The 25499-nt window shown below is 44.8% G+C and overlaps 1 protein-coding gene across 3 annotated transcripts in view; it reads left to right on the forward strand.

Annotated features, from left to right (window-relative positions):
• Positions 1-1381: 1381 nt before the first annotated feature.
• LOC140723612 (interleukin-20 receptor subunit beta-like) overlaps positions 1382-25499 on the forward strand; it is an 81070-nt gene continuing 56952 nt past the window's right edge. For all 3 annotated transcript variants that reach the window (XM_073038187.1, XM_073038193.1, XM_073038200.1), the window contains exon 1: positions 1382-1607. In XM_073038187.1, the coding sequence (XP_072894288.1) occupies positions 1508-1607 (100 nt within the window). In that variant the 5' untranslated portion in view covers positions 1382-1507. The remainder of the gene's footprint in view (positions 1608-25499) is intronic.

The following is a 25499-nucleotide window of genomic DNA, read 5'->3' on the forward strand; positions in this document are numbered from 1 at the left end:
GGAAATCAATAGATCATGTAGGTTTCAGAGTCTTGAGCTACAGGTCTGGTCACAGAGAAAGGTGGGAGTCTAAGGAAGCCACATTGCTTCAGAATCATGAACCTCTAGGGTACTGAACACACAGTGAGACCAGACAATGAGGAGGTTGGAACTGGGATATTAAACAGCAACTTTGCCGGTTATTGAAACTGACTGAGTGGCAATTATCTGAAATGAATCTGTCCTAGTCTTTATTGACAATTTCCCCCGTTGTCAGGTCGTGCCTGTATTGGAACAGCGTGGTTGGAGGCATTGCTAGACTTCTGTGCTAAAGCAGGGCTGTCGTCTGGTCCCAGAGATTTTGCAATACCCAGTGCTGTCACAAGCACCAAGCACCATAAGGAGTGAGCAGAAGTGGCTTAAAATTGGCTTCAGTGACGGTGGGGATCAATGTTCCCTCTAATTTTTTTCTACAGCTGTGCAGACCACCATTGCTCTGAGCAGGATTCACGGCCTCAAAACTGCATGGCGTTTCAAGAGTTTTGCCTATGTAATGTGCATACTATGAATATTTAGAATGAAGATTGAACACTCACCTGCTTTTGAATTTATTGAAGGATGTAGTGAAATACAGCACAGCAAAGAGAATCCTTCATGTATTGTAGACTTTCTTTTTGTCAGTCTTTATTACAAATCCACTGTCTTTATTTTGGCACTCACATGCCAGGTTACACCATCGATAAGAAAAAGGATGTTTTTGGAGTCTCCTTCTCCTTCTCCTTCTGTGACCGCTCCCAACTGGATGCAGTAGGTCTGCAGGGCCATTGGACCCTTGCAGATAGGGACACAGGGCCAATGGCGAGAGCTGCATTTTCTGGGGTGTGGGTTACTTACTCTTGTTAGCTGCTGTGTTTGCAGAGCGTTAAGGCAACACATGACGTCCTCTCTTGGTGAGACTTCTTCCGTGTTTCATATTTCTGTAACTATTAAAAACTGCATCAGAGGTTTGTGGTTCTACTGCACCACACCTATTGGGAGTTGGACCTTGAAGTTCCTGTCCAGAGTACTTTTTATACCGTTGCTAATTTCAGTATCTTTTCAAAGTTACATCCAAAATGAAAGATTAGTTTTCTCTATTTTGTGACTGTAACTGCAATTTATATTTTTTTTGTGAAACACTTTGAGGTGGCCTGAACATATTGAAGACACTTTACATGATGCAGAGTGCCAAATGTAACTTTAATCTTCTGCCAGTCACATAATATAATTGTGGGTTAATTACTTATGACATCATGCTGTGTCCTACTGTAACGAGAAGAATACGTTTTGTTCCCTGGAGGCTTCTGCAATAACATCCTCCCACAGCACCAGTGTTTATTGCTGCATGTAGCTATGAAGAACACGTAGAATGACTTGCCAAGGCTTGACTAACAGAAGTCCGGGAGAGAGGAGAGATCAGGATATAACTTAAGCATCGAATGTCGGAAACAAAGTCGAGTTAAAGAGAGAAAGGGAGGTCAAGTAAAAAATGCAGACCAAAAGGAAAGAACTCGAATCGGAATGGTTTCTATATGTAATAGGACACATCATGTTCACGTCAGTATTTCTGGCTTCAACATCAGGGAGAGGTAAGTACATGTGGGTAAGAGGCTAGCTTACCCTTGGGTGCAGATGCACACTTCTTCTGGGTCTCTGAGCTGGAATGTAAAATCAGTGTGAGAGAAAACCAAATATCTTTTGGTCACTAAGATGAAACTGAAAGTTGAAAGAAGTTCGGGGGAGCATAATAATTAACCTTCAAACTGGAAACAAATTTCAAACATGATTTTGCAGTGCTTTTTCAAATTATATTGTAATTATCTTGTATGATACAAATGCTCACTGATATTAAGCAAAATAATATTTGTACTGTAGAGGGTGTAAATCACACTGATAGAACCTCTCCTCTTTAATATGGGAAGTGTGCAGATTATTCTACATAATCAAGGGTATGGCATCAGTTCTGAGCAGCTAGTAGGAAATTCAAGATTTATGAAGGGGATTTATTTCCAAGGTGGCACCTGCTACATAGCTACTGATAATCCAGAATCACTCTCCTTCTCTGTGTCTGCCAGTGTAAGGACTTGTCCTGTTAATATCCGTGCTTTTGGTCAATCCAAGTAAAAGAAAGGCATACATTTGTAAGGCACCTTACATGGCCACTGGCTACCTAAAATTACTTCACAGATAAAGATTACAGTACTTCTGAAATATAGTCACTGTTGTCATGGTGGAAATCTGTAGTCAGAAATCGCAGCAAAATCGGAGCTGGTGTGTGGTGAGGAAGGCAAACAGGATGGTAGCATTCATTTCAAGAGGTCTAGAATATAAAGGTGAATATAGAATATAGAGGTGACGGGTTGCACCTGAACCCAAGGGGCACCAATATTCTTGCGGGCAAGTTTGTTAGAGCTGTTGGGGAGGGTTTAAACTAATTTGGCAGAGGGGTGGGAACCAGAGTGAAGGGACTCAGGATAGGACGGATGGTAAAGAAGTAAAGATAGCGTGCAGTCAGACTGTCAGGAAGGGCAGGCAGGTGATGGGACTCAGTTGCAGCCAACAGACTGAATATCAAATCATTAGGGATGCAGAATCAGAAAGGATAGCAAATAAGGGTACTCAAGGTGTTGTATCTCAATGCGCAGAGTAGAAGAAATAAGGTGGATGATCTTGTTGCACTATTACAGATTGCCAGGTATGATGTTGTGGCCATCACTGAATCGTGGCTGAAGGATGGTTGTAGTTGGGAGATGAATGTCCAAGGTTACACGTTATACCGGAGGGATAGGAATGTAGACAGAGTGGGTGGTGTGGCTCTACTGGTAAAGAATGGCATCAAATCAGTAGAAAGTTGTGACATAGGATCGGACAATGTTGAATCTTGTGGGTTAAGTTAAGAAACTGCAAGGGTAAGAGGACATTGATGACAATTATATACAGGCCCCCCCAACAGTGGCTGGGAGGTGGACCACAGATTATAACAGGAAGTAGAAAAAGCATGTCAAAAGGGCAATGTTATGGGGGGGTAGTCATGGGAGATTTTAACATGCAGGTTGATTAGAAAAATCAGGTTGGTAATGGATCTCAAGAGAGTGAGTATGTTGAATGCCTAAGAGATAGCTTTTTAGAGTTTATCATTGAGCCTACGAGGGGATGAACTATACTGGATTGGGTGTTATGTAATGAACCAGAGGCCATTAAGGAGTTTAGGGTAAAAGGAACCTGTGATCACAATATGATTGTGTTCAACTTGAAATTTGATAGGGAGAAAGTAAAGTCTGATGTAGCAGTATTTCAGTGGAGTAAGGGAAATTACAGTGGTATGAGAGAGGAGTTGGCCAAAGTAAATTGGAAGGAGCTGCTAGCAGGGATGACAACAGAGCAGCAATGGTGTGCATTTCTGGTAAAAATGAGGAAGGTACAGGACATGTGTATTCCAAAATTGAAGAAGTACTCAAATGGTAAAATAGTACAACCGTGGCTGACAGGGAAGTCAGAGCATTGTAAAGGCAAAAGAAAGGGCATACATCAAAGCAAAAATTAGTGGGAAGATAGAGGATTGAAAACTTTTTAAAAACCTACAGAGAGCAACTAAAAAAAAATCACTAGAAAGGAAAAGATGAAATATAAAATCAAGCTAACAAATAATATCAAAGTGGATAGTAAAAGGTTTTTCAAGTATGTTAAAAATAAAAGAGAAATGAGAGTGGATATAGGACCATTAGAAAATAAGGCAGGAGAAGTAATAATGGGGGACTAGGAGATGGCTGATGAATTAAGTGAGTATTTTGCCTCAGACTTTCCTGTGAAAGACTCTAGCAGCATGCCTGATGTTGCAGTGTGTGAAGGAAGAGAAGTGGGTGCAGTTACTGTTACAAGAGAGAAGGTGTTCAAAAAGCTGAAAGACCTAAAGGTACATAAGTCACTTGGACCAAATGAACTGCACCCTAGGGTTCTGAAAGAGGTAGCATTGTGGTGGCATTAGAAATGATCGTTCAAAAATCATTGGACTCTGCCAAGTGCCAGAGAACTGGAAAATTACAAATGTCACTCCACTCTTTAAGAAAGGAGGAAGGCAGCAGAAAAGAAATTATAGACCAGTTAGCCTGACCTTAGTGGTTGGGAGGATGTTGGAGTGAATTGTTAAGGATGAGGTGATGGAGTACTTGGTGACACAGGACAAGATAGTACAAAGTCTGCATGGTTTCCTGCATTCCTGCCCGACTAACCTTTTGGAATTCTTTGAAGAGATTACAAGTAGGATAGATAAAGGGGATGCAGTGGATGTTGTATATTTGCACTTTCAGAAGGCCTTTGACAACGTGCCACACATGAGTCTGCTTACCAAGTTAAGAGCCTATCGTTTTACAGGAATGTTACTAATATGGTTAAAGCTTTGGCTGATTGGTAGGAGGCAGTGAATGGGAATAAAAGGATCCTTTTCTGGTTGGCTACCAGTAACTAGTGGTGCTCTGCAGGGATCGGTGGTGTTGGGACCACTTAGACAGATTAGGAGAATGGGCATGAAAGTGGCAAATGAAATATAATGTTTGAAAATGCATGGTCATGCACTTTGGTAGTAGAAATAAATGTGCGGACTTTTTTCTAAACGGGGAGAAAATCGAGGAACCTGAGATTCAGAGGGACTTGGGAGTCCTTGTGCAGAATACATTGAAGGTTAACTTCCATGTTGAGTTGGTGGTGAGAAAGGCATATTCCATATTAGCATTCATTTCACGAGGTTTAGAATACAAGAGCAAGGATGTGATGCTGAGGCTTTATGAGGCACTGGTGAGGCCTCCTTGAGTATTGTGAACAGCTTTGGGCCCGTCATCTTAGAAAAGATGTGCTGGCATTGGAGAGGTTCCAGAGGAGGTTCACAAGGATGATTCCAGGAATGAAAGGGTTATCATACGAGGAATGTTTGATGGTTCTGGGTCTGTACTTGCTGGAATTCAGAAGGATGAGGGAGGAATCTCATTGAAACCTTTTGAATATTGAAAGGCCTAGACAGCGTAGATGTGGAAAGGATGTTTCCCATGGGGGGAGAGTCTAGGACAAGAGGACACAGCCTCAGGATAGAGGGCGCCCTTTCAAAACAGAGATGCGGAGAAATTTCTTTAGCCAAAGGGTGGTGAATTTGGGGAATTTATTGTCACATGCAGCTGTGGAGACCAGGTCATTGGGTGTATTTAAGGCAGAGGGTGATAGATTCTTGATTGGACATGGTATCAAAGGTTATGGGGAGAAGACCGGGAACTGGGGTTGAGGAGGAGAAAAAAAAAGGATTATCCATGATTGAATTGTGGAGCAGACTCGATGGGCCAGATGACCAAATTCTGCTCCTATATCTTATGGTCTTATGGTCTACCAGTTGTCCTGGGTTCACCTTTGCCACCGGGATTTACCTCATCATGGCGAAGATAGTGCTGCTGGGGATGGTGCACCCCTGTGGCACTTTAATATCTTCCTTGCGCAGGTCTCCACCTCTGACCACGGTGAACAATACCTGGACCTTATGGTCTAAAAGCAAGGATGTAAGGTTGAGACTTTATAAAGCATTGGTTAGGCTTCACTTGGAGGACTGTGAGCAGTCTTGGGCTCCTTGTCTTAAAAGGGACATGCTCACTCTGGAGCGGGTTCAAAGGAGATTCATGAAAATGATTCCAGGTTTGAACAGCCAGCTTTTCATATGAAGAGCATTTGATGGCTCTGGGCCTGTATTCTCTGGAATTCAGAAGAATGAGGGGTGACCTCATTGAAACATATGGAATGGTGAAAGGCCTTGATAGAGTGGATGTGGAGAGGATGTTTTTCTGTGGTGGGGAAGTCTAATACCAGAGGACCTAGCCTCAGAATAGAGGGGTGTCCTTTTAGAATGGAGATGAGGAGGAATTTCTTTAGCCGGAGACAGGTGAACCTGTGGAATTTGTTGCCACAGACAGCTGTGGGGGTCAGTTCTTTATGTATATTTAAGGCAGAGATTGATAGATTCTTGATTGGTCAGGGCATGAAGGGATATGTGGAGAAACCAGGAGACTGGGGCTGAGAGGAAAAATGGATCAGCCATGATGAAATGGCGGAGCAGACTTGATGGGCCAAATGGCCTAATTCTGCTCCTATGTATTATGGTCTAAAAGTCAGTTGACCGGGAAATGCCTGCATGTAGTGCCCACACTTTAGCCGGGCAGTATAAACGTCATTGGGTAATTCTCTTGTCTATCAAGTTTAATACCCACACTACTCTGTACAACTGAGATTGATTTTATGTTTTGAATTAATTACCCTCCATTCACTGCAATATTTCTGGGAATTCATTCTGCATTAGTTGAGAGAAGTTGCTTTAGTTTCAATTTACTTCACAATGACTTTGTTTAAATACATGCAGATTCATAAATTAATTCACAAGAATGATCCCTAGAATGAAAGGGTTAATATACGAGGAACATTTGATGGCTCTGGACCTGCAATCACTTAGAAGAATGAACGGGGATCGCATTGAAAACTACCAAATATTGAAAGGCTCAGGTGGAGTGGATATGGAGAAGTTTTCTATCGTAAGGCAGCCTGAGAATAGAGGGATGTCTCTTTATAGCAAGCCACCTCTTCAGGTAGAGAGTGGCAAATTTGTGGAATTCGTTGCCACAGATGCTATGTAGGCCAAATCAGTGGGTACTTTTAAGGCAGAGGTTGATAAGTTCTTGATCAGTAAGAGCAAAATGGTTATATTGAGAAGGCGGGACAAAGGGATTGAGAGGGACTACAAATCAGTCATGAAGGATTTGCAGAATAGACTCAATAGACAGAATGGCCTATGTTTCATGGTCTTGTGGAATCGACTTTGATTATTGTCCAATAGAATACCACCTCCAACTCATTGTTGTCAATAAATAGTTTTGCCTAGAAAATGGACAAATTTTTTAATTTTAAATTCTTTACATGCAAGAAAGAGAAAAGAAACACGGGTGGGGCAAAGCAGTGAAAAACAGGTCTGTGCTGATGCGAGTGGATTGAAAACTGCAATGTTCAAAATACTTAGATTAGGTTGGGTCTATGCAGAGAGTAAAAGCAAGTTAGTTACAGATTTGTAGAACTGCTATCTGACAGCTCCAGAAACCCAGGTCTAAGCCCGTCTGTTGGGAGATTACATGGTTCTCCCTGTGACTCTGTGGATTTCCTCTGGGTGCCCCTGTTTCCACCCATATGTAAAGAATTTACAGGTTGGTAAGTTAGTTGGCCAGTGTGTCGGTGAGTGGTCAAATCTAGGGAAGTAGATGGGACTTTGGGCAGAATAAAATGGGCATGGGTAGGATTGGTGAAAACAGCTGCTTGATATACAAGGGCTTGTTTCTGAACTGGATGACTCCATGACTTCATAAAAATGATTTTGCTCATATTTCTGGATTGATTATTACTCATTGGATAATGAGTAATAATCATGGCCCAAACAATTCTGGCCATGATTCAGAAACTTCCCAGAACCAGATGTAAACCAATATTATCCCATACACAGCAAAACTCTCTGAACTTATCCCATCAGAAACTGGCAGCCAGTGGTACAACCTATGAGCTGTCATAGGTTTTCACTGTCACGAACAGCATCAGTGACAAGATATCAGTTAAAGGGTGCCCATGTTACACAGCTTCAGGCAGACTGATTTCTCTGTCTATTGGAACAACTCAGCCTGTTAAGCAGCAACTGAGTGGTATGGGTGTGGGGCCTGCTGGTTGAAAGGAATTATTAACACCTTGGGTTGACGTCTTGCACCAGCCTTTTTGTAGAGTCTTGACCTGAAACAGACAATTCCTTTCCCCAAGAGATGTTGCTCATCTTGCTGAGTCCCTTCAGCAGATTGTTTGTTGTCCAGATTCCAGCATCTGTGGGCTCTTGTGCCTTTATTTTCCTGTGATCCATATTTATGTTCTAACTTCACTGACAAAAAAAAGTTCCAGGAACTTGATAATACTGGCCTAAATGTGAGATGTTCAGTAGGAATGAGTGAGTGATCTGGAACAATAAGTTAAAGACACTGGGCATGATTTTAGATCAACTTATAGCTTACTCATTCATTACATGGCCCTCTACACCCAGAATCGTGATAGACCCTTCCATACAAGATACTGTAGCAGTGTGCTACACGCAGCGCTGAAATAACGACATGTAGTCGATGAGCTGCAGTTGCAAAAAGAGATTTATTCGAACTTCGCGGCTTCGCTTTAAAGCCTTCCTGATCCCGCCCTCCCCGAGCGGGAATGCTGATGCTGTAGGGGGCGCATATTCACAGTCCCGTCCTGCGTGCGGGCTTTTCCCCTTGCTGGTGAGGCAGACTTGGCGCCCTTTTTGGGACTGGCTTCAATGCCGGCGCGGGCCGATTTGTGAGCCGGTTCGAGTGCACTGGGAAGTGGGTCGCCACATAATCCCCCCTCAGAACCGGCGATACACCCCCCCAATGTCCACAGTCTGGGTCGGACTCTGTTTGGGAGGTCTGCCTCTGCGCCGCGGTGCCGGAATCTCGACCGGCTGCGCCACGTCCACACGGGCCGGTTTGAGTCGGTCCACCATGAAAAACTCCACTCTCCCCCCAATGTCCAGCACGAATGTGGACCCGTTGTTTCTGATCACCGTAAACAGCCCCTCGTAGGGCCGCTGTAGCGGTGCCTGATGTCCGCCCCGTCGTACAAAAACGAACTTACAGTTTAGCAGGTCTTTGGGTACGCAGATCGGGTTCTGCCCATGCTGCGAAGTGGGTATGGGGGCCAGGTTACCGAGCATCATGTATAGTCTGCCCAGGACCGCTGCGGGTTCTTCCTCTTGCCCCCTTGGGGCTGGTATGAACTCCCCTGGGACGACCAGGGGTGCGCCGTACACCAACTCGGCCGACGAAGTGTGCAGATCTCCTTTGGGCGCCGTGCGGATTCCGAGCAGGACCCAGGGAAGCTCGTCCACCCAGTTAGGCCCTTTGAGGCGGGCCATGAGAGCCAACTTCAGGTGACGGTGGAAACGCTCCACTAGTCCGTTCAACTGTGGGTGGTAGGCAGTTGTGTGGTGCAGCTGTGTCCCCAAAAGGCTGGCCATAGTTGACCACAGGCTGGAGGTGAACTGGGCGCCTCTGTCGGAGGTAATGTGGGCCGGTACACCAAAGCGGGATACCCAGGTGATGATCAGTGCCCAGGCGCAAGATTCGGAGGTGGTGTCGGTGAGCGGGATCGCCTCTGGCCATATGGTGAACTGGTCCACGATAGTCAGAAGGTGCCGCGCTCCGCGCGACACTGGCAGGAGGCCCACGATATCCACATGAATGTGGTCAAAACGCCGGCGGGTGGGGTGGAACTGCTGCGGCAGAGCTTTGGTGTGCCGCTGCACCTTGGCTGTTTGGCAGTGCATGCACGTTCTGGCCCATTCACTGACCTGCTTGCGGAGTCCGTGCCAAAGGAACCTGTTGGAGACCATCCGGACGGTTGTCCTGGTGGAGGGGTGAGCTAAGTTGTGAATGGAGTTGAAAACGCGCCGCCACCAGGCTGCCGGGACGACGGGGCGGGGTTGGCTGGTGGTGACATCACAGAGTAGGGTCCTCTCACCTGGGCCTACGGGGAGGTCCTGGAGCTGCAAACCGGAGACTGCGGTTCTGTAACTGGGGATCTCCTCGTCTGCCTGCTGCGCCTCCGCCAGCGCTTCATAGTCTACCCCCTGGGACAGGGCTTGGATGTTAGGGTGAGAGAGGGCGTCCGCCACGACATTGTCCTTTCCCGAGACATGCCGGACATCCGTCGTGTATCCAGAGATGTAGGACAGATGTCGCTGCTGGTGGGACGACCAGGGGTCGGACACCTTCGTGAATGTAAAGGTAAGCGGTTTGTGGTCAGTGAACGCGGTGAAGGGCCTACCTTCCAAGAAGTACCTGAAATGCCGGATTGCCAGGTATAGCGCCAACAGTTCCCGGTCGAAAGCACTGTATTTGAGCTCAGGTGGTCGCAGGTGTTTGCTGAAAAACGCCAGGGGTTGCCAGTGACTCGTGATGAGTTGCTCCAGTACCCCACCGACTGTCGTGTTAGATGCATCCACTGTGAGGGCGGTAGGGACGTCCATTCTGGGGTGCACTAGCATCACGGCATTTACCAAGGCTTCTTTCGTTTTAATGAAAGCAGCGGCGAACTCCTCGTCCCAGGTAATGTCCTTGCCCGGACCCGACATCAGGGCGAACAGGGGGTGCATGATTCGGGCAGCTAAAGGGAGGAAGTGGTGGTAGAAATTTACCATACCCACGAATTCCTGAAGGCCTTTGATTGTGTTGGGTCGGGGGAAATGGCGGACCGCATCTACATTAGCAGGCAGAGGGGTTGTCCCGTCTTTAGTAATTCTGTGGCCCAGGAAGTCGATGGTGTCGAGCCCGAACTGGCATTTGGCCGGGTGGATTGTCTGGCCATATTCACAGTCGGGCGTAGAGTTGACGGAGGTGGGACAGATGCTCCTGATGACTGCTGCTGGCTATGAGGATGTCGTCCAAATAGATGAAAGCGAAGTCCAGGTCGCGTCCCACCGCGTCCATTAACTGCTGAAACGACTGTGCGGCATTCTTTAAGCCGAACGGCATGTGGAGGAACTCGAAAAGACCAAAAGGGGTGATGAGTGCCGTTTTGGGGTCGTCATCCGGATGCATCGGGATTTGATGGTATCCCCGGACGAGGTCCACCTTGGAGAAGATCCGTGCGCCGTGCAGGTTTGCTACAAAATCCTGTATGTGCGGCACGGGGGTAGCGGTCCGGTGTTGTAGCCTCGTTCAGCCTGCGGTAGTCGCCGCATGGTCTCCAGCCCCCTGTCGCTTTGGGCACCATGTGCAGGGGGGATGCCCATGGGCTGTCAGACCGCCGTATGATCCCCAATTCCTCCATCCTCTTGAACTCCTCCTTCGCCAGTCGGAGCTTGTCCGGGGGAAGCCTTCGAGCACGGGCGTGGAGGGGTGGTCCCTGTGTCGGGATGTGGTGCTGTACCTGGCACCGGGTGTACCGGGTCTGGGCATGGCTGTCATGAACTGCAGTGCCAGAACCGATGGGAAATCCGCCAGGACTCTGGTGAGGTCGTTGTCGGATAGGGTGATGGTGTCTAGCTGTGGGGCTGGCAACTGGGCTTCACCCAGGGAGAACGTTTGAAAGGTCTCGGCGTGGACCAGTCTCTTCCTTGGCAGGTCGACCAGTAGGCTGTGAGCGCACAAAAAATCCGTGCCCAGGAGCGGTTGGGCTACGGCGGCCAATGTGAAGTCCCACGTGAACTGGCTGGAGCTGAACTGTAGCCGCACCGTACGGGTGCCGTAGGTCCTTACCGTGCTGCCGTTCGCGGCCCTCAGGGTGGGACCCGGTGCCCTGTTGCGGGTGTCATAACTCGTCGGAGGTAAGACGCTGATCACGGCTCCGGTGTCGACCAAAAAGCGGCGTCCCGACTGCTTGTCCCACACATACAGGAGGCTATCCTGATGGCCAGCCGCCGTAGCCATCAGCAGCGGCTGGCCCTGGCGTTTCCTGGGAACTTGCAGGACGGGCTACAGCAGTGGGCTTCTGCGCCCCACCGCTGGTGATAGAAGCACCATTGTTCGTTGGGCTCCCCACCCCTGCCTCTGGGGTTAGCGGGCTCTGCGGCCGGGCCGGGTCTGGTCTGCTGCTGGGAGTGTGGCCTGTTGATCTGTGCGACGGACACCCCACTCTCCTTCTTGGCGTTCCACAGCAAGTCCGCCCGGGCTGCCACCTTCAGGGGGTCGCTGAAATCCGCGTCGGACAGCAGCAGGCGTATGTCCTCGGGCAGGTGCTCTAGGAATGCCTGCTCAAACATGAGGCAGGGCTTGTGTCCTCCGGCCAGGGACAGCATCTTGTTCATCAAAGCCGACGGTGGCCTGTCTCCCAAACCATCCAGGTGCAGTAAGCGGGCAGCTCGCTCACGCTGTGAGAGTCCGAAAGTCCTTATGAGCAAGGCTTTGAATTCTGTGTATTTGCTGTCCGCTGGGGGAGACTGTATGAAATCCTCAACCTGGGCCGCTGTTTCCTGGTCGAGGGAGCTCACCACGTAGTAGTAACGTGTGTCCTCCGAGGTTATCTGCCGAACGTGGAATTGGGCTTCTGCTTGCTGGAACCATAGGTGAGGTCGCAGCGTCCAGAAGCTTGGCAGTTTTAACGAAACTGCATGAACAGGTGTGGCGTCGTTCATCTTTGGCTCAAATATCGTTTGGGCCATCGGGGGTCACCATTTATAGCGGTGTGCTACACGCAGCACTGAAATAACGACACGTAGTCGATGAGCTGCAGTTGCAAAAGAGATTTATTCGAACTTCGCGGCCTCGCTTTAAAGCCTTCCTGATCCTACCCTTCCCGGGCAGGAATACTGTAGGGGGCACATATTTACGGTCCCGCCCCGCGCAAGGGCTTTTCCCCTTGCTGGTAAAGCAGTCTTGGCGCCCTTTTCGGGACTGGCCTCAATGCAATTTGTGAGCCGATGTGAGCCGGTTCGAGTGCTCTGGGAAGTGGGTCGCCACAATACGATGAACCGTCATTCAGAGTGTTTCTGAGTACTATTTCTGGTTACATTTACCTGTTGCTTAATGTACAAGTGCAGGAGTAGTCACTCCACCCTTCAAATCTGCCCAGCCGTTCAATAAGATCATAATTGATCTGCCTCAAAATTCAACTCCTTTTTTGTGCTAGTTCCATATTCTGATCTTTCAGTAACTTATCTATTTCTCTTAAATTGCCCTTAATGGTCCGGCCTCCACATCCCTCCAGGGTAGAGAGTTCCAGAGATTCACCACCTTCTGCAGAAGTTCCTATATACCTCAATTTTAAATAACCATCTCCTAATCTTGTAACTATTTCCTTTAATTGGAGACTTATCCATGAATGGAAATATATTGACATCTACCAACCATACACTATCAGGTTCTTAGATGTTTTAATTAGATCACCTCTTTCTTCTTGACTCTAAAGAATAGATATCTAATTTCTACAGCTGCACATGTTAGGTTAACCCTCTTCTTCCAGAACTTAGCAAAACAAATCTCTTCTGGACTCCCCCCAATGCCATTAATCCTTTCAGAAATAAGGGAACTAAATCTGCATCAGTACTCTAGGTGTGGTCTCACTAACAACCTGCATAATTGTAACAGTACTTCTCTGTTAGTTAACTCCAATCCTTTTGCAATAAAGGCAAATGTGATAGGTTCCTTCCTAATAATTTGCAACTTCTGCCTGCTAAATTTCTGCAATTCAGAATCAGAATCAGACTTTAATTGCCAAGTACTTATGCACATACAAGGAATTTACTTCCGGCGGATGTTGTCTCTCTGCTCATAACAATAATAATGATAAATATAAATGAAAATATAGATTATACATACAGGTAGTGCAATCCAAGTAATAGTTAGCCGACAGTTAACCGGCAGTTAACTGTTCAGCAAAGTGACCGCAGTAGGGAAAAAACTTCTTCAGTGCCTATTAGTCTTAGTCTGGAGGGATCTGAAGCACCTACCAGACGGAAGCAGATCAAACAGTCCGTGCGCAGGATGGGAGGAGTCCTTTATGATGTTCCCCGCCCTCTTCTTCAACCTGGAAGAGTACAGGTCCACAATAGAGGGCAGGGAGGCTCCAATGATGCGCTCGGCAGTCCTCACTGTGCGCTGTAGTCTGGTTCTATCCTGCTTGGTGGCGGCTCCAAACCACACAATGATGGAGGTGCACAGGACAGACTCAATGACTGCAGTGTAGAATTGCAGCAGCAATTCCTGAGGCAGACCGTATTTCCTCAAGAGCCGCAGGAAATACATCCGCTGCTGGGCTTTCTTCAGGATGGAGCTGATGTTCTGCTCCCACTTCAGATCCTGAGAGATGGTGGTTCCCAGGAACCTGAAGTTCTCCACGGTGGACACAGGGCTGCTGAGGACTGTGAGGGGAGACATAGCGGAGGGATGTCTCCTGAAATCCACTATCATCTCCTTTGTCTTGAGCGCATTCAGCTCCAGATTGTTCCGACTGCACCAGAGCGCCAGTTGGTCCACCTGCTGTCGATATGCAGACTCATCACTATTCTGGATGAGTCCGATGACGGTAGTGTCGTCTGCAAACTTCAAAAGCTTCACATAGGGGTTGGAGGAGGTGCAGTCATTGGTGTAGAGGGAGAACAGCAGTGGAGAGAGGACACACCCCAGGGGGCGCCGGTGTTGGTGATTTGAATATCCGAGCATATTCGTGCATAAGAACACCTCAACTCAACTATACTTCACCCTGCAATCTCTCCCACTCTCTATTTCTCTGTGGTTTTATATATATATATATATATATATAATTCTTCTTACCTCACACTTTCCCACATTAAACCCCAGTTGCCAAGTTTTCATCCTCTTCTTTATTTACCTATATACTGCAGCAGATCCAATTACCCTCATTGTCACATGTCTTCCTCTTTATTTTGCTGTCAAGAACAAACTTGGGTACCTTGCACTCTGCTCCCTCCTCCTGGTTATTGATATAGATCACAAATAAGTAATTGAGGGCCAATAACAGATTCTTGGGTCAATTCACTAGTTATGTTCTTCCTGAAAAATGATCTTTTATTCTGATTCTGTCTCCAGTGAGAAACCCCAAAGTTCAATCTATGTGAAGACACTTTCCCTTATACTATGTTGTGCACTAGACTGTTAGATGGCATCTTGTCAAACGTCTTGTAAAAATCCCAATGTACTACTCTCTCCCTGCTCTCGAGGGAAGGGCTCTGCATTTGGATGATCAATCTCTCTGCCTTGATGCTGTCAGCGGACAGTGTCAGTATCAGAGCAGGTTTAACTGCTGTGGTTTGTGGATTGTGGACTCCAATTCAGGTTTATGATGTGTTCTTGTTCTGGTTGCTCCTTGCTTTGTTGCTGCTTTTCAGCGACGTTTGAATAGGGGTAGCTTGCAGATTATGAACACTGAGCTGAACTGAAATATGCCTTTTGATTTTGTGTTTTATATTCTGTGTTTTCTTTTGTTGCTGTTTGCGCAATTTTTCTGCACATGGAGAGGAGGGTGGGTTTGATCTTTTTTCCTCGAACGTGTAGGTTCCATGGTTCTTTGTTTTGTGGCTGTCTGTGGAAGATAAATTTCAGGGCTGTGTACTGCATGCGTACATGTATTTTGAATCCTTGGGCGGTGCTCTATTAAATCTGTAGGTTGCATTCTCAAAGACCAGGAGCAAGTTTACCAAACAAGATTCATCATTGATTTTTTAAAAAAAGCATAGAGTTGATCTAATTGCATTGAGTTTCTCCAAATGATTATTTGTTTCTTCCTTGATTAGACATTCCAGCATCTTGTCAGCAACGGATGTTACCATCTTTTTGTCTTCCTCCCTCCTTGAACACTGAATTCACACTTGCAGCTTTTAATCTGCTGGAGCCTCCCATGAACTCAATGAGCTTTGAAAGCATGAACCAATGACTGCAGTAATCTACTACACAACCGTTTGGTGTGGGCCATAAAACTTGACTTGTTGTCTGCCTTTGGTTCCAGTTGTTTATCCAATAACTTGACCCTCATGATAGGGAACTTAAGAAATATTGTTTGAAATTACCAACCAGATGTCTTTGCAAATGTTTGCAGTCTTCCACCATGACTGATGAAAAGCATTGATTTAACTTATCAATAATTTCCTAGTTTCCTGAAGTTGTAAAGTTCCTAGTTCTTGAAAAATTACTGTTTTTGTAACGTTCTCAGTCCTCTGATTTACCACTAGCCTATATCACTTTTATATGCTCTAGTCTTTGATAATATTTTCATCTTCATCCTGAGATAGTTTATTTTACATTTCTCTTCAGAGATCTCTTTCTAATTGGGATGTTTTTGCTGAGTGTTATAAATTAATTATTTAAATATCTGCCTCTGCTCATCCTTTGACCATGTCGTTACCCAATCCACTCAGACTACTTGATCTTCATATCACTGTTAGAGCTCTTATTTCAGCGAAGGCCATTGGTTATGACTTCAAATTGTATCCGGATTTGTACTATAAAGTGCGGGACAGGTCCTTCCAGCCTAACAAGCCACACTGCTCAACAACCCAAATATTTAACACTAGTCTAATCACAGGATTGTTGGCGAGTGGCCATGGTAAAAGCATTGGTCTAGTGATCTGAAGGTCACTAGTTCGAGCCTTAGTTGAGGCAGAGTGTTGCGTCCTTGAGTAAGCCACTTAACCACACGTTGCTCTGTGATGACACCGGTGCCAAACCGTATCAGCCCTTTGCCCTTCCCTTGGACACATCAGTGGCGTGGAGAGGGGAGACTTGCAGCATGGGCAACTGCCTGTCTCCCATACAACCTTGCCCAGGACTGTGCCCTGGAAACTTTCCATGGTGCAAATCCATGGTCTCTCAAGACTAACGGATGTCTATATATAATCGCAGGACAATTTACAATGACCAATTAACCACGACACTTTTGGACTGTGGTAAGGAACCAGAGCACCCAGATGAAACCCACACAGTTACAGGGAGAACGTATAAACTCCTTACAGGCAGCGTCAGGAATTGAATCCAGGTCATCGGCACTGTAAAGTGACGTGCTAACCACTACACTACTGTGCTGGCCATGATATGGTGGTGTAGTCTCCATTTCTGGTCTTTGACACAGGGGATCCTTAACCAAAACATATTTTATCAATCTTAAATCCCCTTATCCTTACATTCCACCCCAAGAGTCTTCGCATCCAGCATATCATTTTCCATCTTCTGTGGGACCCAAACACTAAAGACATCTTTACCCCCTCTCCACTTTCCATAGGGATTGCTCTGTCCACGGCTCCATTGTCTATTCGTCCCTCCCCACTGATCCCCCTTCTGGAACATCCCTGCCAGTGGCACAATTCAGCTTCCTCACCACCATTCAGGGCCCCAAACAATGCTTCTGGGAGAGGCAGCACTGCACCTGCGAGTCTGTTGTGGTCTTCAACTGTATCTGGTGCTCCTGGTGCGGCCTCCTCTACGTCAGTGAGACCAGACGTCGATTGAAGGACCATTTTGTCAAGAACCTTCGCTCTGTCCACAACAGTAGGATTTTCCAGAGGCCAACCATTTTAATTCCACCTCTCATTCATTTTGACATGTCGGTCCATGGGCAACTCTACAGCCAAGATGTGGCCACTCTCAGGGGGATGGAGCAACACCTCATATTCCACCTGAGTAGCATCCAACCTGATTGCAAGGACATCACATTGATTTCTCTAACTTCTAGTAATGTCTCTCCCCTTGCCCTTCTCTCTTTTTCCATTCTGGAGCTCCTCTCTTCTCTTCACCCACCTATCGCCTCCTTATGGTGCCCTTTCTCCCATGGTCCACTCCTCTCTCCCATCTGATTCCTTCTACTTCAGAACTTTACTTTTGCCACCTAATACCTCCTAGCTTCTCACTTCATCCCACCCTTCCCCACCCGCCTACCTTCTCCATCACCCGGTTTCAGCTATCACAGAATCAGAATCAGAATCAGGTTTATTATCACTGGCCTCTGTCTTGAAATTTGTTAACTTAGCAGCAGCAGTTCAATGCAACATAGTATAGAAGAAGAAAAAAACCCAATAAAAATAATTAGATCAATTACAGTATATGTACGTATACTGAATAGATTAAAAATCGTGCAAAAACAGAGATAATATATATTAAGAAGTGAGGTAGTGCCCAAGGGTTCAATGTCCATTTTGGAATTGGATGGCAGAGGGGAAGAAGCTGTTCCTGAATTGCTGAGTGTGTGCCTTCAGGCTTCTGTACTTCCTACTGACAGTAATACTGAGAAAAGGGGGCATGCCCTGGGTGCTGGATGTCCTTAATAACGGACGCTGCCTTTCTGAGACACCACTCCTTGAAGATGTCCTGGGCACTTTGTAGGCTAGTACCCAAGATGGAGTTGACTAAACTTACTATCCTCTGCAGCTTCTTTCAGTCCTGTGCAGTAGCTCCCCCCACCCCACCCCCATACCAGACAGTGATGCTGCCTGTCAGAATGCTCTCCACTGTATCAGTCATCTATTATCTGGTTGCAACTATCATCTATCAAGCTAATATTGACATAGTTGTGTACTTATCATTCTCTCTGCTGATATATGTAATCACTCTAGCTAGGTAATCACTTAGCGTGCCTAAGGCTGTTGCTTGGTACTCTATATATTTATGTATCTTTCATGTAATCTATCTTTTTATGTGAACTATTTGCCATTTTATCATTTAGTATCTATCTACATATATAGAGATTGCCTTCAATTTCCTTAGAGTTTTTTCAGTAACTTGATTTCTGCTCTATTTTTCTAATGCTGGTACATTAGATAGTTTACTACAGGAATGCAACTACTGTACTGCGCAAAAGTTTAAGTCTTATGTATATAGCTAGGGTACCTCGGGTACATTGGACTATCGCAGAGTACTGTATTTGTCAACATGGAGTAGAAAGCGAGTTTGTAAATCGGGCAAGAGCAAAGGATGTTGGGAATGAAGAGTGGAGTGCCACTGGAGAAGTGTGGGAAAGGTGGCAGAGAAGGAATACAGTGGCAGGGATGTGAGACACCAGGCAAAATTGTTTGACTCCAAACAATTGGTTTATTGATCATTACAGAATGTCTCTCTGGTCTTTCCACTCCCTCACCTCTCTCTTTTCCTTTTCCCAACCATGATTCCCCTCTCTCTTCCCTCTTCCCACTGTCATGAAATTATTTTTTTTTGCAGTCCATAATATCCATAATATTACTACAGTACTGTGCAAAAGTCTTCCGCACCCTAGCTCTATATATATATATATATATATACACCTAAGACTTTTGGACAGTACTGTACTTATTTCACATTCCTTTAAATTCAACAAATCTTAACATTTTGGATTTTTCTGGGAGGCATCTAAAAACTGTCACATTTTGATTCAAACTAAATCTCAATCCTTAAATGAGCTAGGAGCACATCAATTCTAATACAAAAATATTTTTAAAAGATTAAAATAAAGCTTTGTGTTCTGTCCATTATTCTTCACAAGACTTTCTGCTCAGGAGTCTCATGGTAGTAATTTGCCTTGTCCGGTGTGTGAGGCTCTCTCCACTGGAACCAGGGATGACAAAGTTGTTCCCTCTTATTTTCTTTGACTGGCTTTCTTCTCTATACTTGGAAAGGAAGGAGAGGATCCTTCAGTGTCAAACTACCAGAACTGGAAAGTTGAGGGAAGAGTTTCTATTAAGGAAGTGTTAGGAGTTTATGAGCTAAGTGGAAAAGCAAGATCTTGTGGGTCAAACATATTAATATTGTTATAGAAAACAAGGAAAAATTTCCAATTATGTAGCACCTTTCATGACCACTGATAATTCATTTTAAAGTATTATCGAAGGACATATATGTCATCATTTGGTTCAAGGGCCTAATGGTTGAGTGGTAGTAACTGTTCCTGAACCTGGTGAGTCTGGAGGCTCCTGTACCTTCTCCCAATGGCAGCAGTGAGAGGAAAGTATGTCCTGCGTTCAGCTTCCTGATGATGACTGCTGTTCTCTTGCGACAGCGTTTCAAGTAGATGTGCTCAGTTGTTGGGAGTGATTCTCTTGAGATGGGCTGGGGCATATCCATTACATGTTGTAGGATATTCCATTCAAGGGCATTGGTGTTTCCATACCAGGCTGTGATGTAGCCAGTCAATATACTCTCCACTGCACATAGATGCTTGTCAAAGGAGGTCTTGGAGCTTATTGATTAGGTTTGAGGGAATGATAATATTGAATGCTGAGATGTAGTTAATAAAGAGCATCGTGATCTATGAATCTTTGCTGTCCAGATGTTCCAGCGTTGAGTAAAGAGCCAATGAGATGGTGTCACTGTGGACCTGTTGCTCCATAGGCACCTTGGAGCTGATCAGGCAGGAATGTTTCATCGCTAACCTCTCAAACATTTCATCACTGTGGATGTAAGTGCCATTAGGTGACAGTTGTTGTGGTAGGTCACCAAGCTGTTCTTGGGCCCTGGTATAACTGAAGCCTGTCTGAAGCAGGTGGGTACCACACACTGCTGAAGTGAGAGGTTAAAGATCTCAGTGAACATTTCAGCCAGAAGATCAGCACAGGTCTTCAGTACTCGGCCAGGTATCATCTGGGCCAGATGCTTTTCGTGGATTCACCCTCCTGAAGGCTGCTGGCATATCAACTTCAGAGAGTGAAATCTTATGATCCTTGGGGAATGTGGGAGTTCCTGATGGTTCCTCCATGTTTTGACAGTCAAAGTGAGTATAGAAGGCATTGAGCTCATCTGGAACGAAACCCTGTTGTCACCTATGTCACTTGATATAACTTTATAAGAGGTGATAGTATTCAAGCCCTGCCACAACTGTCGAGCAGCCTTTGTTGATTCAAGTTTGGTCCGGAATTGCCATTTCACCTATGAGCACACTTTCTGTAGATTGTACCTGGACCTCCTGTAACTTTCTTGGTTAGCTGACTCGAATGCCTCTGATCTGGCCCTCAGCAGATTGTGGATCTCATGGTTCATTCAGGGCATCTGACTGGGGAAGACTGAATGATTTTGTGGGGACACACTCATCTACAGCTGTTTTAATCAAGTGTATTACAACCATGGTGTATTCATTCAGATCCACAGAGGAGTACTTGAATACGGCTCAGTCCACTGACTCGAAGCAATCCTGTAGTTGCTCCTCTGCCTCTTGAGACCACCTCTTTGTTGTTCTAATCTCTGGGGCTTTGCTCTTTAGTCTCTGCCTGTATGCAGGTAGGAGAAGGACAGTCAGGTGATCAGATTTCCCAAAATGCAGTCTGGGCAAGGCACTCCACATCTTTAGTATAGCAGTGATCTAGTGTGTTGGAATCTCTGATGCTACAAGTTATATACTGATAGTAACTGGGCAGGATTTTCTTCAAACAAGTCTATTTGAAGACTCTGTGATTTGAAATGCGTTGGGATGGACTTTTTCTTGTTTGGAGACGGCATCATGCAGGGCTTGATTATAGTGGGTCACTGGCTGTGGTCAGGATCACAGATGAGAATTGAATAGATGCTGTTTGACCATGGGATGTTCCAAGTTGGGTGAACACAAGTTCAACAAGACTACCACACTGGAGCACCATCAAGAGTTTATCATGAAATACACACCTCCTCCTTTTGTTTTTTCTGATTCAGTAGTTTGGTCTATTCTGTAAATCTGGGAGCCTTCAGGTCAGATTGCTGCATCTGGCATGTTGGGAGAAGGCCGCGACTCCATCAGAAATGGAATACAACAGGCTCTCATTTCTCTCTGATACGGCAATCTTGCTGCATCTGAAAGCATTTTATAATCAATGATGCATTGTCACCGTGTGGTGGAGGAAAAGTGCCAGCTAGTTTGTGTAGAGCAAGCTCCCAGGCACAGCAACATGAAAATGAAGAGATAAAGTGTCTTTAACAGTAATTATGAGGAATGAATTGCTGAATAATGTTGGAATCTCTTGTGTTTATAATAGCAATGTGGGACTTTTTATAGCCGCCTGAAATATTGCACGTGTAAGATGACACCTCTCATTGCAGCATTCCCTCCCTGCTATGTGAGGATTGTGTGAATTATTTTCCAAAGTGGTATCAGAAGCTATTAACCTTTGGCACAGAAAGTATTACAAGAATATCTTCAAGTTAAAGGAATGACTGTTGCATTTAGTGGAACTAACTCTGATACAGGGACAGGAGTGAATTGTAACAGAGATGTACCATGCCAGAACAGTGTTGTCATCAAGATGGGGGACATGGAGGATCATTTGAGGCTGTAGAGACAACTTTAAACTAATGGAATAGAGAAGAGAACTGCAGAAAGTTAGCAAAATATAATGGATCAAGAGCAAAGAATAAAACACAATCTAAAGAAAGAACTGTGAATAACACTAATGACCACAGAGCGGAGAAATTCATAAAGCATTAAATTAAATTAAAATAACAACTAAAAACAAGGAGAAAGGCAGTGATACATTAGAAAACAAGACAACATTTGTTCAGGTAAAAATGAAAAAGAGCAGAACAATAATTTGTGGAAAGCAAAGTGAAGTACACCTACAGACAGCTCTTCAACCCAGCTCCTGCATGCAAGCGGACAAACTACAGAGTCCCATCTCGAGAATCCCTATAAATTTGACTTAAATCAAATAAATCACAAATTATCAGAAGAAGTGATCAGGATCAAAATAATAATCACAGGGCGTTTTAATAAGTGTTAACTATGTGGCAGGGGAAGAATAAAATTTTTCTATTTATATGGATGTTTTTCTCTCAGCCTCTATAAGAAGTCCAAGAAGAACAGAACAGATGGGACAAGGGTTGGTGATCTTAGAATTATTGCTCACAACATTGTAAGGCTCAAGATTAGGATTAAGATTGACATTAAGTCCAGTAAAGGCAGGTAATTGATTAGAAATGAGCAAATCACAAAGAAACAAGGGTGGTATTAAATGGAGAAAGCCTAGATAATCTTAACAGTAGAAAAGAAATGGGAAAATTATGAGGTTAATCAATAGAGCTTAATAGAATTGCTCTTTACTAAAAGCCTCAAGCAAGGCAACTAATTATAGTGTCGTCCTTATAAACAGATGGTAGATTCTAATGAAAACAACACTTAGATTTACCTAGATCCTAAAGAAATGGAAGGCAAAGAGGAATATTAAGAATATGTTATAAAGGAATATAAAAACAAAAGGAATTCAAAAAATTATAACTACAGGAATACAAAGAAAGTTAAAGTTGGAATATGATCAGTTAAGCATAAGCAAGATAACCTCAAAGAAAATGATAACGAGTTATCAAGTTCAAGTTTAATTGTCATTCAACCTGTTACCCATTAGTAATAATGACCAGAGAGGCACAGAGAGAATTCGTAATTACCAACAAGACCCTTAATTGTCTCACATAAATTTAGACAACCTAGTACCTGTGTGTACACCTACTGATCCTCCATGAACAGTTAAACAGGAAAGGTTGTACCAGTAAAAGGAGTCTGTACTAGCCATGTGTTCCTCATGGTCCCACTCTGATCTCCGTGTGTCCGTGGGATCCTCCATATCTGTGATGGTGGGTCTCTGAGAGAATTATCGCTACTTTTGCACTGGTTTCAATTTCAGTCCTTACCAGGTCAAATGTTGCATTTCAGTGTTATTGGCTATGATCATCTGATCTATTGGCTCTGGTCCAAGCCAGCATCCATTTATTGACCTTCCTCTGCAAGTGACAACTGGTAACTTATGGCTCTTTGTTCTAAGTCAGTTACCAAACCAGTAATCAGCTCAAGTCACTCAGGGCAGACACAGACCACATCATTCACAAACTTGCATTTTATATTCAATCAAAAAACACCTCACTAATAACTTCGACCTGATGGCAAGAGCAAAGATAGTTCGTCTGTCTGCTTCCATTTTAGCTCTTACTGGCCAACAAACCATACATGAATACCCATGGTTACAGCCAAATGAAATAGCATTATTCCAGGGCAAGACCGAGTGCATGAAGATCACAGCAATCTGCAGATTGTACTGAACACAGTACAGCTTGTCTTCTGTTGAGGAACACTGAGGGGGAGGGAGTGGCAGCACCAACTCCAGCTTGGAGGTCACGCCACACTGACTCAGTGGAGTGCTCCAACTCCAACACCTCTCTCCTGTGTGGTTGCAAACAGGCAACATCGTGCTTCAGGCCCAGTCCTCGCTGCAACAGAGGCCACACAGCTCTCCTGTCATCTACCAATACATCAGTGAATTGGACTTGCAACAATTCCATATTAACAATGTCCAACAGGGTCGTGTGATCACGAGAAAAGTGACTAATATGATCACTCATGGTTAGACTGCACACTGCCTTCAAAAAACCGTCTCTCCAACACTCCTCTGATGCAGGAAGAAGCATGACCAGCTCATTCAGGTTTAATGAGGTGGACCTGCAGTACTGAATGTTCTTAATGTCCAGTAGGGTCTTGCGATTGTAAAAAAATACATTTACAAAAGACAATAACTTCTCTAAGCCGCTGTGGTTGAAGCTTCGCCATCAAAAGTAGGGACTGATTTCTTTGCTTCAATTTACAGCGAAGAAGATAATGAAATAGTCTCAAAATTAATATTACTCTGGGTGGGACAGAGGGTAAATTATTGACATAGTTGCACAATTAGAATGTGTAACAGACCACTATCATAGGCAACAACACCTCTGGCATGATTATTCTAAATACTAGTGCTCCACAACACTGCATTCTCAGACTCCTGCTCTACTCTCTATACACTCATGAGTGCAAGGTAGGATCTACTCCAATGCCATCTTCAAGTTTGCAGATGATTCCACTGTAGTGGGGCATATCTGAACAAATGATTCGGGGCACAGGGAGGAGTTAGAGTGTTCAGTGACATTGTCATCACATCTGCCTTTACCTCATTGTCAACAAAAGAGCTGGGAATTGACTTCAGAAAGGGGGCAGTGCATATGCTCCTGTCTATATCAATGGTGTCAGTGTTAAGAGGGTTGAAAATTTCAAGTTCTTAGGTGTGAACATCACCAGCAGGCTGGCCGGGTCCAACCACATTGAAATCACAGCCACAAAAGCTACCAACATCTCCAACTTCCTCAGGAGGCTAAAGAAATTTGGCATGCTTTTGTCGGCTTACCAATTTTATTGATGTGCCATAGAAAGCATTCTGTCTGGGTGCATAATGATTTGGTAATAGCTTGGCGTGCAACCATAAGAAACCACAAAGAGCTGCGGACACAGCTCAGCAGATCTCAGGAAGCAGACTCCCCTTCTCAGTAAAGCAGCCAGCATAATCAAAGACCCCACCCAGCTCTCTTGTCACCCCTCCCATCGGGCAGAAGATACAAAAGCCTGATAGAATGTACCGTCGGGCTCAAGGGAAGTTTCTATTCCATTGTGCTCAGACTCTTGAAAGGACCTGTTGTATAAAAAGATGGACATTTGGCCTCACAGTCTTGTTATGATCTTGTGCTTTATCATTTACCTGCACTGCAATCTTTTGGTAGTTGGTTTCACTTTATTATCCATTTTTACCATATTCTAGCTCAGTGCACTGTGCAATGATTTGATCTGTATGATTAGTATGCAAGATAAGCATTTCACTTCATCTTGTACATGTGACAATAATAAACCAATACCAATTAAAAGAGGAAGAAATTTGAATCCAAGTTGTCTGAACCTACATATACTGAAGGAAACTGGGAAGGAGACTGGAGCAAAAATAATTTAGTTACTCAAAACTTTGTAGAATAAATAGCAAGGTTAGTCAATGGACAGCGAATGAACATTGTTCCTGTGTATGAAAAAAGGTAATAGAATTGGACCTAGAACTGAAGACAGAATAACTTAGTACCAGTGACAGGGACATTATTGGAATGTGCAGTCGAAATGTAACAGAGGACAATCAAGAAACAGAAAAGTGATAAAATACAACCAGCTGAGATTCCACAAGAGTCAATGACATTCAATCTAAAAGA

The sequence above is a fragment of the Hemitrygon akajei genome, chromosome 3 (assembly GCF_048418815.1).
Source record: "Hemitrygon akajei chromosome 3, sHemAka1.3, whole genome shotgun sequence".
Lineage (NCBI taxonomy): Eukaryota > Metazoa > Chordata > Chondrichthyes > Myliobatiformes > Dasyatidae > Hemitrygon > Hemitrygon akajei.